We start from the raw sequence: 14916 nt of genomic DNA on the forward strand, positions 1-14916 counted from the left end.
AATGATTTTTTTCAATCACGTAACTCACTCCTTGAGTTTGCACAACTCCTTTATTGCAACAAAATGGACTTTAACTTGTCACTTATTTCCTATATCATTAAATACCTTCATTAATTTTCTCTTCAGAAAATACTTATTGTGTATCTTTATTTTCAACACTCTACAATACTTTTAAATAAACAACATTTTCAGTATGAACTATGGTAAGATTTCATCATCCCATAAGGCATATTATTTAAGAGGTATTCCTTCCTATGCATTTCCTATTTTACAGTAAACTCAGTATCAGGTAAAAATTAACTGCTAATGTTCCTATCAACAATTCATCCATTTCTTTTTATGACACTTTTATCTTGTACACAAAAAAATACACAATTTTCCCAAACCTTGAGGAGTTGAATTTTGTGTGTGTGTGACAATAATTAAAAGCCAGTCAAGTTGGTACTGGAAAATTATTTTGATACTTATCAGAAAAGTAAAAGCAGTGCTTTTCGATCCATCCCAGCAATAAATGATACCATGACATCACACATACAGATGCCTAAAAAGCATACTATAAAAGGAAAATTCCTGAAATGCCTCCAAAATCCTATTATGCATACTAGACTTTATCATCAGTACTTATATTCTTCAAAATGTACCTAATACAGTCACATGCTCATTAAAAGAGTTGATACAGTTTTGATGGCAGGCTACAGTTCCCTGCTGTCTTTCCATGATGCATCAGCAGAACCATCCAAAGCCACACACACCAAACCTATTAAGAAAAAAGCATTCATAATACCCAGCCGTGTACTCTACATTTTCAAAACAATATTAATTTCACACGTATTTATCAACAGTATATATTTAGTGGGAATTAACATTAAAATCAACATATTGTTCTTAAGTAATCCAGACTAATAAACCATGAGTCAAACAAATCTACTCTGCGAAAACCTCAAATCACTCTAAGTGTGATCAATTATTTTAATAACATAGAGCTATAAATTTTCTCTAGTTTTATATCCAAGACTAAATACCATTGACTATCCTTCAAAATGTTTATGTTCCAAAATCCTGTAGTTACACATAAACCCACAACAAAAGACATTATTTTAGAATGGTAGAAAAAAATATTTTTAAAAATTATCAATTCTTAAAATTGGTTAAGTAATTAAAAGCATTAAATCATAACACTGACCTAACAGGACAAGAAGTTTCTTTTGGTAATCTTTATTAATATATGATCATCCTCAAGGGTCTCACTTGCTAGCCTTTTAAACAAATTTCTAAGGCAATTTTACAGTTCATTTAAAAGGTAATAAATACCACACACTCCTACAACCTTAGCCACTTTATAAAACAAAGGAAAAATTTCTTCCAAATGTTATTATAATTAAGAGCTTTTCTATATTAATTCCTCTTACAGTCTCCCAGTGTGTCTTAGATTGCCAAGTACATCTTGATTGTGACATGCAAAATGGATTCTGCTTTAGAAATGGGTTAATTGGCATGCAGATTTCTGCAGAGATCCATAATCCCACAAACAAGAGGGGAAATGAACATTAAAGGGCTGACTCTGACGACATGTACTTGGCAGGGGAAGAGGGCAGGGGGTTGGCAACTTCACAATGGTGGATTTGGGGGAACGAAAGAGGACAAGAGACTGAAGTACCCAGACTCTCATCCTGCCAACAGCATTCACGTAGTTACTAGCTTCCATGTATAATAAGACACATTTTCAAAATGGAAAGGAGGTTATCGCAGAGATGGATTCAGACAATCAGTTACCATTAGACTACAGTTTCATTCAACTTAATCTTCTTTAACCATTAAAAATTTTTAAAGACTATATTTCAAGGTAATAGTTCATTTCAAATTTAACAAATTACACATGCACTAATTTTTATGTATGTGTATGTTCTCTATGTATCATCTTAAAGCATTTTAAACATTTTTGATAATTAAAATGGAACGGCCATGTTGAAATTAATGTTTACATAAACTGTCAGTGACTTTATTGGCCAAGAAAAGGTGGCTCAAAGCTTTAACTGTATATGAGCTTGATAAAAGCCTTTCAGGGCATGTTTGAGAAATGTGCTCTACTACAAAAGTAACTATTTTAATATACAGCCAAGGTCAATTATTAATATTTTTCTTTTTTTTTTTTTTCTTTTTGAGATGGAGTCTTGCTCTGTTGCCCAGGCTGGAGCAGTGGTGCGATCTCGGCTCACTGCAATCCCTGTCTGCCAGTTTCAAGCAATTCTTCTGCCCAGCCTCCCAAGTAGCTGGGACTACAAGTGCCCACCACCACACCTGGCTAATTTTTTGTATTTTTAGGAGAGACAGGGTTCCATCATGTTGGCCAGGCTGGTCTCAAGCTCCTGACCTCAAGTGATCTGCCCGTCTCAGCCTCCGAAAAGTGCTGGGATTAGAGGCATGAGCCACCACGTGGCCAATACTTTATAAGCAAAGTTTAAACATCTAATTTAATATTTGATAAGGTTTTGGTTTGCCTATATATACCGGGGTAAAGCATGAGACAAATTATTAAGCTTGACAAAATAAAAGGAGACTTTACCTGACTACCTTTCTATATTCTTCACTGAATTCATCAAACAACATTTTCAACAAAGCTTTGTATCCGGTATTTTGAAGCGAAACAGTGACCTAAAGCCTCATGTCACTGTGGTGAAAGCAGAACATAAATGAATTTTCAACTTTAGAGTTCATATTTGTCAGAGTAGAGAATACGTGGAATGAATAAAGTTATCCTTGTTAGTATTAAAAGCCCTAACTGGAAGAGAAAAGTCTCCAATTAGTTGACCCTATTTATTAAACAAAAGCTTCACGGAAAAACAACTAAAAAAGATATTATGCTTTAAAAAATGGGATATATATTTGGATAATTTGCAACCTATAATCCTAAAAGAACTGCCAGAATGCAAAGATCTTTTTAATATTATTATTTCTGGTGAAATCAAACTCAAAATATAATACCTAGGACTCCTCCTTGTCCAAAGAAGAAATTAAAGTAGATAATTTCTTTTCTGAAATAGTCTGCAAATTGTAATTCACAAGAAGTACACAAAATAGGGTAAATAAAAGTGTGTATACATGAAAAGCTACAATAATTCCAATTTTTGCTTCCCTGGCAAGGTACTGTACATATACTACATCAACATAATAGAAATGGCACAGTCTCTGAGGACACGTTCCACATTTTATTTACATTTTAAGACTAACTTTAATCTCAAAATCACATATCCATACACCTATTTCCTTTTTGTTGACTTCACTTAAACTTAAATGCATGGTTTGTTAAACAAAGACTGTAAACAAATATTTACCATGTCTGTTACATGTAACACACAAGAACAGCTTTTAACAGGAATTCATCAACTCCCCCCAACATTTTTTATTATAAATACAGGTATCAAAACAATCCTGAACATATTTTTGATACTACTAGTAGTCAGCACCCACATTGCTTCAAAAATTAACACATCTGTGACAATATTCGTTGTACCTGCTACTTTTTAAACAATTTCAACTGCAGCTCTCTTTCACTAAGCAAGATGCCATTTCTGTTTTCTTTCTTGAGATTTTTACTTTTTAGAAACACACGTTTCCACTGCCATCTGACACTTCTCCACACGCTTTCATCTTGTAAACCTGAATTCTATTTCGAGTACTCCAGGTTTATGTTTAAATGACAATGCCTTTCAAGAGAAAAAAAATTGTGCTGCATTTTTCCTCCTGTTACCTGAAAACATAATGGATGTACATATATTAAATATATTCTTACAAATGTCCAGGTCATGTTTACCAGCTGGAATTCTTTTACTTAATGTGTGGGTATTTTGCATTGTGATATTTAATCAAGACATTAACATGAGTAGAAGGTTGTTGATTTAAGACAAGTTTGAGATCCACTAAAATTAATTGTTGTATGTTTGTCCTTCTGGTGGCTGTGGAAGCTTCATATTTTCTTTGGACATCATTAGACGTCTTAGCTCTTGAAGTACAACTTTAATGCTATAAGAATTTTGCCATTTTGCTAACACTGGTATGCTCCGGGCATCCACCTGAAAGGGGAGGAAAGAGTACAGTTAACTAGCAAGTTTAAAGTACTATGGCACCAATTTGTTAAGCATATTTAATAGGAATGATTTTGAAAATTCATAGCTTGCCTCTATTTTCACAAAACATACACTATGAAATTACTAATAACATAATTAGTATATCTTATCATAATTAGTTTAATATTTTGGGAAAAGATAAAGATATAAAACATACAGTGAACTTTGGTCATCAGAAATAAGTGTTATACTAAATAACTACTTTGTAAATAAATTTACCAATTCTTTCTTAATGGAATAAGGTCAAAAGGTTCCTCTCTGTTTCCAATGCCACCGCCCAAAATCTGGGGAATTATCTCACACTGAGATTTAGACGAAAGCTACTAACCTGATCTCTTCTTTCAGATTTTTCTTTCCAATGTATTCTATGCACTATTCCTAATTATTCTTTCTTTTTTTTTTTTTTTTTTTTTTGAGACAGTCTCGCTCTGTCACCCAGGCTGGAGTACAGTGGCACGATCCTGGCTCACTGCAACTTCCACCTCCCAGGTTCAAGCAATTCTCCTGCCTCAGCCTCCCAAGTAGCTGGGATTACAGGCACCAGCCACCACGCCAGGCTAATTTTTCTATTTTTCGTAGAGACAGGGTTTCACCTGTTGCCCAGACTGGTCTCGAACTCCTGAGCTCAAGTGATCTACCTGCCTCAGCCTCCCAAAGTGTTGGGATTACAGGCATGAACCACAGCACCCAACCCAAATTAATCTTCTGTGAAAGAGCAACAGAATAGGGATGGAGCTCCTTGGAAGCCCATTCCCAGTTAACTGTCAGCATTTGACCTGTCCTGCAGTTCCCTGGAAAACTCCACTCACAGAGAGCTTTCCTTTATCTGACCTCAGAGCTCACATATCTTCACTCACCTCCTACCTTGGGCATTTGTCAAAAAAAGTTGAGTCAAACAGGAAGGTGGGCCGGATGCAGTGGCTCATGCCTGTAATCCCAATGTTTTGGGAGGCCAAGGCGGGCGGATCACAAGGTCAGGAGTTTGAGACCAGCATGGCCAGCATAGATAGTGAAACCCCGCCTCTACTAAAAATACAAAAATTAGCCAGGTGTGGTGGCACATGCCTGTACTCCCAGCTACTTGGGAGGCTGAGGCAGGAGAATCGCTTGAACCTGGGAGGTTGAGGCTGCAGTGAGCCAAGACCGCGCCATTGCACTCCAGCCTGGGCAACAGACCGAGACTCTGTCTCCAAAAAAAAAAAAAAAAAAAAAGGAAGGTAACCAAAATACTTCAGCAGACAAGCTGGGAAATGAGGTGTCTCCAAACAGGCCTGGGAATCTGGAAGACCACACACATGTGTAGGGCTGTGCACAGACTTATGAAAGAGATGAGAAGGCCATAAGCTGTCATCTACAGCTGACCTCAAGCAACATATAAGACTATATACAGACTGGGCATGGTGGCTCACGCCTGTAATCCTAGCACTTTGGGAGGCCGAGGTGGGTGGATTGCCTGACTTCAGGAGTTCGAGAATAGCCTGGGCAACACGGTGAAACCGCATCTCTACTAAAATACAATAATATTTGTATTTATAAATATATAATAATATAATATTTAGCGTGGTGGTGTGCACCTGTAGTCCCACCTACTCGGGAGGCTGAGGCAGGATAATTGTTTGCATCTGGGAGGCGGAGGTTACAGTGAGCTGAGATCATGCCACTGCACTCCACCCTGGGCGACACAGCGAGACTCCGTCTCCAAACAAAAAAGATTATACACAAGTAGGACCTATCCCAGAAACACAACATAGATTCAATATTTTTAAAATCAGAGTAATATATCATATTAACAGAACAGAGAACAAAAACCATCATCATCTCAATGGATGCAAAAAAGCATTTGACAAAATCCAACAACCATTCATGATATAAATACTCAATAAATTAGGAATAGAAGGAAACTACCCCTCAACCTAACAAGAAACTACAAAAAACTTAGAGCTAACATCATATTTAATAAAGACCAAATGCTTTCCTCCTAAGATGAGGAATAAGATAAGGATGTCCATTCTCATCCCTTCTTTATTTATATATATGTATATATATATATATATATATTTTTATATATATATATAGGGTCTCACTCGTTGCCCAGGCTAGAGTGCAGTGGCACAATTGTGGCTTACTGCAGCCTTGACCTCCCTGGGTTCAGGTGATCCTCCCACCTCAGCCTCCCAAGTTGCTGGGACTACAGGCGTGCACCACCACAGGCCCAGCTACTTTGGTTCGCTGCAACCCATGCCTCCCCAGTTCAAGCGATTCTCCTGCCTCAGCCTCCCAGGTAGCTAGGATTACAGGTGCTCACCACCACACCCGGCTAATTTTTTGTATTTTTAGTAGAGACAGGGTTTCACTATGTTGGCCAGGCTGGTCTTGAACTCCTGACCTCGTGATCCACCCGCCGCAGCCTCCCAAAGTGCTGGGATTACAGGCATGAGCCACCGCGCCCGGCCAATTTTTGTATTTTTTATAGAGACAGGGTTTCGTCATCTTGGCCAGGCGGGTCTCGAACTCCTGGGCTCAAGGGATCTACACACCTCGGCCTCACAAAGTGCTGGGATTACAGATATGAGCCACCACCACCTGGCCCCGTTCTCATCACTTCCATTCAACACTGTATTGGAGAGGTTCTAGCCAGGACAATTAAGAAAGGGAAGTAAAAGGCACCCTGATTAGAAAGAGAAGAAGTAAAACTACCTCTGTTTGCAGAGGAAATAGAAGAAATGATCTGGTATATAGACAATTCTTAGGAATCCACTAAAGAAATTATTAGAGCTAATAAACAAGTTCATCAAGGCAACAAGATACAGGTTCCATATACAAAAATTAGTTTTTCTTTACACTTGCAACAATCTGAAATAAAAATTAATAAAATACCTAAGTATAAATTTAACAAAAGTGCAAAACTTGTGCACTGAAAACTGTAAAATAGCTCCCCTCCCTCCTTCCTACAACCCTACCTCCCCCTTTCCCTCCCTCCCCAGAAAAAAAGAGAAAAAAAATTTAAATAGAAATAATTTAAAGGTCGGGTGCAGTGGCTCATGCCTGTAATCCCAGCAATTTGGCAGGGCGAGGCAGGCAGATCACCTGAGGTCGGAAGTTCAAGACCAGCCTGGCCAACATGGCAAACCCCCGTCTCTACTAAAAATACAAAAATTAGCCGGGCGTGATGGTACGTGCCTGTGATCCCAGCTACTTGGGAGGCTGAGGCACAGGAATTGCTTGAGCCCAGGAGGCAGAGGTTGCAGTGAACTGAGATCACGCCACTGCACTCCAGCCTGGGCAACAGAGCTAGACTCCAGCTCAAAAAAATAAATAAATAAAAATAATTTTTAAAAACTCTAAAATACAGTTGACAGAAATTAAAGAGCTAAATAAATATACATGTGTCAGAAGACTTATTACTGTGAAGATGACAATATTCATCAAGTTAATTTAGAGATTCAATACAACTCCTATTAAAATTTCAACTGCTTTTTTCTTGCTTGCAGAAATGAACAGGCTTATCTTAAAATTCATAAGCAAATGCAAGAAACCCAGAATAGCCAAAACAATATTAAAAAAAGAAGAACAAAGTTATGATTTCAAAACTTATTACAGGCCAGGCGTGGTGGCTCACTCCTGTAACCCCAGCACTTTGGGAGGCCAAGGCAGGCAGATCAACTTGAGGCTGGGAGTTCAAGACCAGCCTAGCCAACATGGTAAAACCCCATCTCTACTAAAAATACAAAAAATTAGCCAGGCGTGGTGGCACATGCCTGTGATCCCAGCTACTTGGGAGGCTGAGGCACGAGAACTGCTTGAGTCCAGGAGGTGGAGGTTCCAGTGAGCCGAGATCGCACCACCGCAATCCAGCCTGGGCAGCACAGCAAGACTCTGTCTCAAAAACAAAAAAACTTACTACAAAACTACAGTAGTCCTGAAAGGCAGGTCAGGTGCAGTGGCTCACACCTGTAATCCCAACACTTTGGGAGAGATAGGCAGGTGGATCTCTTGAGCCCAGGAGTTCGAGACCAGCCTGGCCAAGATGACGAAACGCTGTCTCCTTTTCCATTTTTTGAAGGTGATTATTTATGTTTTTATGTTTTAATTTCTTGCTTTTTATTTTTGTGTTTGTGTTGTAGATTTTTTATTTGGGGTTAGCAAGGATGTGGAGAAGCTGGGAACCTGCATACACTAGTGGTAGCAATGTAAGACGGCCTACTCACTTTAGAAAACCGCCTTGACAGTTCCTCAAAAACTAAAACATAGATACCATATGACCCAACAATTCCACTCCTAAATATATATCCAAAAGAAATGAAAATATTTGCCCACTCAAAAACCTGTACACAAATATTCATAGCAACAGTATTCATGACAGCCAAAAGTAGGAAAATAGAAATATCTACCATGGATAAATAAAACGGGATCTCCATACAATGGAATATTGTTCAACAATAAAAAGGAATAAAGTACCAATACACACTACAAACATGGGTAATCTTGAAAACATTACGTTAAGTCACCAAAGAACACATACTCTATGATTCTATTTATATGAAACATCCAGAATGGGTAAATCTATAAAGACAGAAAGTGGGCTGGGCACAGTGGCTCACGCCTGTAATCCCAGCACTTTGGGAGGCCAAGGCGGGCAGATCACAAGGTCAGGAGATCGAGACCATCCTGGCTAACACGGTGAAACTCCATCTCTACTAAAAATACAAAAAATTAGCCGGGTGTGGTGGCAGGCACCTGTAGTCCCAGCTACTTGGGAGGCTGAGGCAGGAGAATGGCGTGAACCCAGGAGGCGGAGCTTGCAGTGAACCAAGCCATTGCACTCCAGCCTGGGCGACAGAGTGAGACTGTGCCTCAAAAAAAAAAAAAAAAAAGACAGAAAGTGGATTAATGGTTGTTTAGGGTTGAGGGAGATGGGATGGGAAATGACAACTGATGGGCACAGATTTGCTTTGGGAAGAATAAAAATGTTCCAAACCTGGGTCATGACAGTGATTCTACAATGTTGTGAATACTAAAAACCCTTGAATTTTACCCTTTAAATGGTTGAATTGTATGGTATGTGAATTATATCACAATAAAAGTGTTTGAAAGTAGAAAAGAAAGATAATTTTAGAGTGATATTTATTTTAGAAACTAACGCTGGGCGCAGTGGCTCACACTTGTAATCCCAGCGCTTTGGTAGGCTGAGGTGGGTGGATCGCCTGAGATCAGGGGTTCAAGACCAGCCTGACCAACATAGTGAAACCCCGTCTCTACTAAAAATACAAAAAATTAGCTGGGCATGTTGGTGGGCGCCTGTAATCCCAGCTACTAGGGAGGCTGAGGCAGGAGAATCGCTTGAACCCAGGAGGCCGAGGTTTCAGTGAACCAAGATCGCACCACTGCACTCTACCCTGGGCAATAAGAGCGAAACTCCGTCTCAAAAAAAAAAAAAAAGAAAAGAAAAGAAACTAACTAAAAGAGTAAGAAAAATGTTACAATGGTAAGGTACATTTAAAATGCTTCCTCTAACACTTTCACTTTAAAGAGTGGCAACCTCCTTAGCCTATTTTAAATAGACTCCATAACTGAACAGTTTATAAAAATAAGTAGAGAGAATACCAAGCTATTTCTAAAGCAGAAACAAACACTTCCAGCTGTAAATGGTAGCTAAATAAACATAAGTAATTGCAAATCCTGTGAAATACCAACAGGGTGCAGAAAAAAAAAAAAAACACTGGAGGAAAAGAAAAACAAAAAAGATGAAGAGAGAGGACGCAGTAAAGAGCATGAGAAAATAAATATGTCAGAACAAAATCTGCATCTTATCAGTCTACAACATACAATGACCTCCAAAATGTGAGATCTCACTGCATAAGACAATGAAATTTACACTTCAGAGTGCTAACCACCCACAGGGAATAACTTTGCCTTGTCGTATTAAATACATATAAACTAAAATTACTAAAGCAACACCCACTATCAATGCCTATGAACTACAATTCATGAGATACGTAAAGAGCCTCAAAATATAAAAACTATCCTGGCACAATCACCAGTGTGAAATTCTGTACCATTTACTAGTTATAAAAGTAATAATCCAAACTCTTAGATGTAAATGAAGAGAAAAACAGATGTCCAATATATTCACCCTACCCACAACCCTCTATACACACATCTACACTCCAATAATGATTAAAATCAGTATTTATTTTTCTATTTCCCAGTCCCCATTCCAGATTGACAGTAAGAAGGGTTGGTGGGAATATACATTCAGAGGGTCCTGTTATACACCACTGGTGGGGATGACATTGACCCAGCCGTGAGGAGAGCAGCTTGGTAATATTCAAGCTGAAGAAAGCCCCACGCCACGGCACACTTCTAGATGTATTCCCGAGAGTAGCGCTACTCAAGGTATGTCCATGGAAAGGGGCAAGCCACGAACTGAATTCTATTGCTCCTTGACAAGATAAACATTGCAATTGAGAGTAAGAATTTAGAAAGTTTTACAGCAATCTGACGGAGAACATTTTAATTTAAAAATTTTAAACTTGGCCAGACGTGGTGGCTCACGCCTATAATCCCACCCAGCACTTTGGGAGGCCAAGGCAGGCAGATCACCTGAGGTCAGGAGTTGAACACCAGCCTGGCCAACGTGGTGAAACCCCATCTCTACTAAAAATACAAAAATTAGCCAGTCGTGGTGGCAGGCACCTGTAATCCCAGCTACTCGGGATGCTGAGGCAGGAGAATCGCTTGAACCCAGGAGGCAGAGGTTGCAGTGAGCTGAGATCGTGCCATTGCACTCCAGCCTGGGCGACAAGAGCAAAACCTCATCTCAAAAAAAAAAAAAAAGGAAGGTGAAACAAGAGAAAGCCACACACAGAATTAACTCTATTTATAATGTAGTCTTTGTACTAATAAGAAAAAAATCTGGCCGGGCGGGGTGGCTTACGCCTGTAATCTCAGCACTTTGGGAGGCCGAGGCAGGCGGATCATTTGAGGTCAGGAGTTTGAGACCAGCCTAACCAACATGGTGAAACCCCGTCTCTATTAAAAATACAAAAAAATTAGCTGGACGTGGTGGCACATGCCTGTGGTCCCAGCTACTTGAAGGCTGAGGCAAGAGAACTGCTTGAACCCGGGAGACAGAGGTTGCAATGAACCAAGATCACGTGACTGCACTCCAGCCTGGGAGACAGAGTGAGACTCCATCTCAAAAAAAAAAAAAAAATTAAAAGATCTGTTACAAATAAGACAAATGTTAACATTTGACAAAGCTAGGTAGAGGACCCATGGATGCTGGTTCTATCATTCTCTAAAACTTCTATTATGTTAGAAACATTTCTTTTAAAAACAAAAAAAATAAATTTATAGTTAAGTGCAACAAAAGAATAAGAGTGACTCTAACAGAGAAATAGAAGGGACATAATTCAAGTTGGAACATCAATAAAGACTTCAATTAAAAAGTGGAATTTAGGCTGGGTGCGGTGGCTCATGCCTGTAATCCCAGTACTTTGGGAGGCCAACGTGGATCAGGAGTCTGAGACCAGCCTGGCCAACATAGCAAACCCCCATCTGTATTAAATTAGCCAGGTGTTGTGGCACACACTTGTAGTCCCAGCTACTTGGGAGGCTAAGACAGGAGAATCACTTAAACCCGGGAGATGGAGGTTGCAGTGAGCGAGATCATGCCACTGCACTCCAGCCTGAGTGACAGAGTGAGACTCTGTCTCAATAAAAAAGAAAGTGGAATTTACAGTGAGAAATGAAGGACCCATAGGAGTTAGCCAGACTGGGGAGGAAGGAGGAAGAACAGAAGTGCAAAGGTCTTGAGACCAAACGAAAGGCATGCAGGCCAGTGTGCACCTTGAGCACTCCCAGTGAGCCATGGCAAGAAGCATGCATGCTGAGGCTGATGCCCTAAAGGAATTTGAAGTGCACAAATGACATGACGCAATTTGTCTCTTAGGAGGATCCCTCTGGCTGCTAACTTTGGAAAGATTGGAAGGGATTTTAAAAAGTAGAATCAGAGGCCGGGCGCGGTGGCTCACGCTTGTAATCCCAGCACTTTGGGAGGCCGAGGCGGGTGGATCAGGAGGTCAGGAGATCGAGAACACGGTGAAACCCCGTCTCTACTAAAAATACAAAAAAATTAGCCGGGCGTGGTGGCGGGCGCCTGTAGTCCCAGCTACTCGGAGAGGCTGAGGCAGGAGAATGGCGTGAACCCGGGAGGCGGAGCTTGCAGTGAGCCGAGATTGCGCCACTGCACTCTAGCCTGGGCGACAGAGCAAGACTCCGTCTCAAAAAAAAAAAAAAAAGTAGAATCAGAGACGTTGTTGCAAGAGTCCAGGAAATAAATGATGGCAAATATTCTGTTGGTGGCAATGTAAATAGAAAAATAAGACCTAAATCGAGTTACATTTGGAACATAAAACTGACAGGGCTTAATGATAAATGGGTTGGGGGAAGGGAGGTAGAGAGGGAGGCAAAATATCAACTAATGGACCAAAAGCCCAAGAGATCAGATAAGCTTATTAGAGGTAGGTCTGAAATTTAATCTAAATTTCCTAGCTTCCATGACAATGTAGAACACACCATTAGTTACTTAATTTACAGAAGCTATAATGTAAAAACAAAACAGTAGTGGAGAAAAACAGGTATGTCTAGTAGCAAAATCTAACAAAGGTCTTCTTCATAAAGGCAATGCTGTGTGTCACACAGGACATTCCCTAAATAATATCCTTTCTGTATACTCATATGCTTTATAATCCTGCTCCTATCAAATTTCTCAAAAACAGATGTGTGCATAATTTCTAGAATAACCACTGAAAGAACACAAACAGAATGAAAGAAGTTGAGAACAACCATTCCAAAAGTAGGCAAGAAACATGTAGAAAAATAGAAACCACCAACTAAGATGATCTGTTTAAAACTGAACATGTCAGTAAGTATGTATATTAAATGTAAATGGACTAAACGCTCCCAGTAAATCACAAAGACTGACCAACTGAGGACTGAGGGCTGGAGAGACTCTCAGGTCCCAACTCTGAGTTGGCACAGGGGTGGAGGGTGTTAATGGCCCAGCAGGTGCAGGGCTAAGGTTTCCAATGACCTTTCCCACCTTCTTCCTTTCTCAGGGTCATGCTTTATTTGGCCTGGTGCCTCCCTGCTGGATGCACCAGCCAATCTGGAGCCCCGCCTCAGAACTGCATATTAGGTTGGGGTTGAGGGGCAGGGAGCTGGCTGTGAATCCAAGATTCAACTTGTTGCCAGAAGTACAGTTATATGAAGGGGAAATTGAGTAAATAAGTAAATGCACTGGGAAGCATGGGAGCCAGGTTTCTCAAATGGAAAGGAAGAATCATAGAACAAACCCTATAGTTTTAGAATGAAATTAGTGGGAGTTGTTAGTATAAACTCGTTATTTTTAACAGATGGTAAACAGATGAGAAGGAAAGAGAGAAGGAGAGAAGAAAGGAGGATGAATTTGTGTACATATGTGATACATCTGTAGTACAAAATACACTGGTAGAGAGAGGGAACACAGGGATGGGATGAGAAATCAAGGATAATGAGGCCCTATTTCCTAAGATGGATGATACTCATTTTATGATGATGATTAGTTATTTTGCTTCCTAAAATGTATTTTGTATGTGGTGTGCTCTCAACATGGCACCAAGAGAACCTAGGCTTCAAAGACTTATCATGAACTTTACAATCTGCTCCTACTGGAAATTCAGCTGTTTCTACTAACTAACTTGTGTGGGTCAAGCAGGGCATGTCATTTTGTTTAAAGAGACAATGGGCTGGACACAGTGGCTCATGCCTGTAATCCCAGCACTTTGGGAGGCCAAGGTGGGCAGATTACTTGAGGTCAGGAGTTGAGTCCAGCCTGGCCAACACGGCCCATCTCTACCAAAAAATACGAAAATTAGCTGGGCTTGGTGGCATGTGCCTTGTAGTCTCACATACTTGGGAGGCTGAAGTGGGAGAATCACTTGAGGCCACGGGAAGTGGGGGAGTACCACTGCACTACAGCCTGGGGGACAGAGTAAAACCCAAAAATAAATAGACAATGATGCTCAGCCATGACTGTTTCAACACAGACATACTTGCTCCTTAAAGAAAAAAACCCTTCATGAATATTCATCCTTTTCATGAATAGTCATCCTTTTAATCCCACCAAATGTACTTTAACCCTCAGAAAAGTAACATTCAAAGAGAAATAATGATCATCTTTTTTTTTTTGAGACAGAGTTTCACTCTTTCGCCCAGGCTGGAGTGCAGTGGCACAATCTCTACAAGCGTGAGCCACCATGCCCCGCCCAATAATGGTCATCTTTTTACCAAATAAAGATCAAATGAAATATGACTACTAAGCCAATTAAAACGGTAAGAAAACTTTTGGCCGGGCACAGTGGCTCATACCTGTAATCCCAGCACTTTGGGAGGCCAAGGCGGGCGGATCACCTAAGGTCAGGAGTTCGAGACCAGCCTGGCCAACATTGTGAAACCCGTCTCTACAAAAATACAAAAATTAACCACGCATGATGGTGGGTGCCTGTAATCCCAACTACTCGGGAGGTTGAGGCAGGAGAATCACTTCAAGTAGTTCAACCCGGGAGGCGGAGGTTGCAGTGAGCCAAGATCGCACTATTGTACTCCAGCCTGGGTGACAAAGTGAGACTCTGTTTCAAAAAAAAAAAAAAAAAAAAAAAAGAAAAGAAAAAAAAAGTTTTAACCACCTATTCTAGGCAAGTACATTAAGGTTTTTAAGGATGGCCTAATTTATATTAATAAAAGAAAA

At 40.1% G+C, this 14916-nt stretch overlaps 1 protein-coding gene across 2 annotated transcripts in view; it reads right to left on the reverse strand.

Annotated features, from left to right (window-relative positions):
- Positions 1–3185: 3185 nt before the first annotated feature.
- Positions 3186–14916, reverse strand: part of UBE2V2 (ubiquitin conjugating enzyme E2 V2) — a 54206-nt gene continuing 42475 nt past the window's right edge. For both annotated transcript variants that reach the window (XM_032759815.2, XM_058444117.1), the window contains exon 4: positions 3186–4070. In XM_032759815.2, the coding sequence (XP_032615706.1) occupies positions 3924–4070 (147 nt within the window). In that variant the 3' untranslated portion in view covers positions 3186–3923. The remainder of the gene's footprint in view (positions 4071–14916) is intronic.

Source organism: Hylobates moloch, unplaced genomic scaffold (genome assembly GCF_009828535.3).
Source record: "Hylobates moloch isolate HMO894 unplaced genomic scaffold, HMol_V3 SCAFFOLD_9, whole genome shotgun sequence".
Classification (NCBI taxonomy): domain Eukaryota; kingdom Metazoa; phylum Chordata; class Mammalia; order Primates; family Hylobatidae; genus Hylobates; species Hylobates moloch.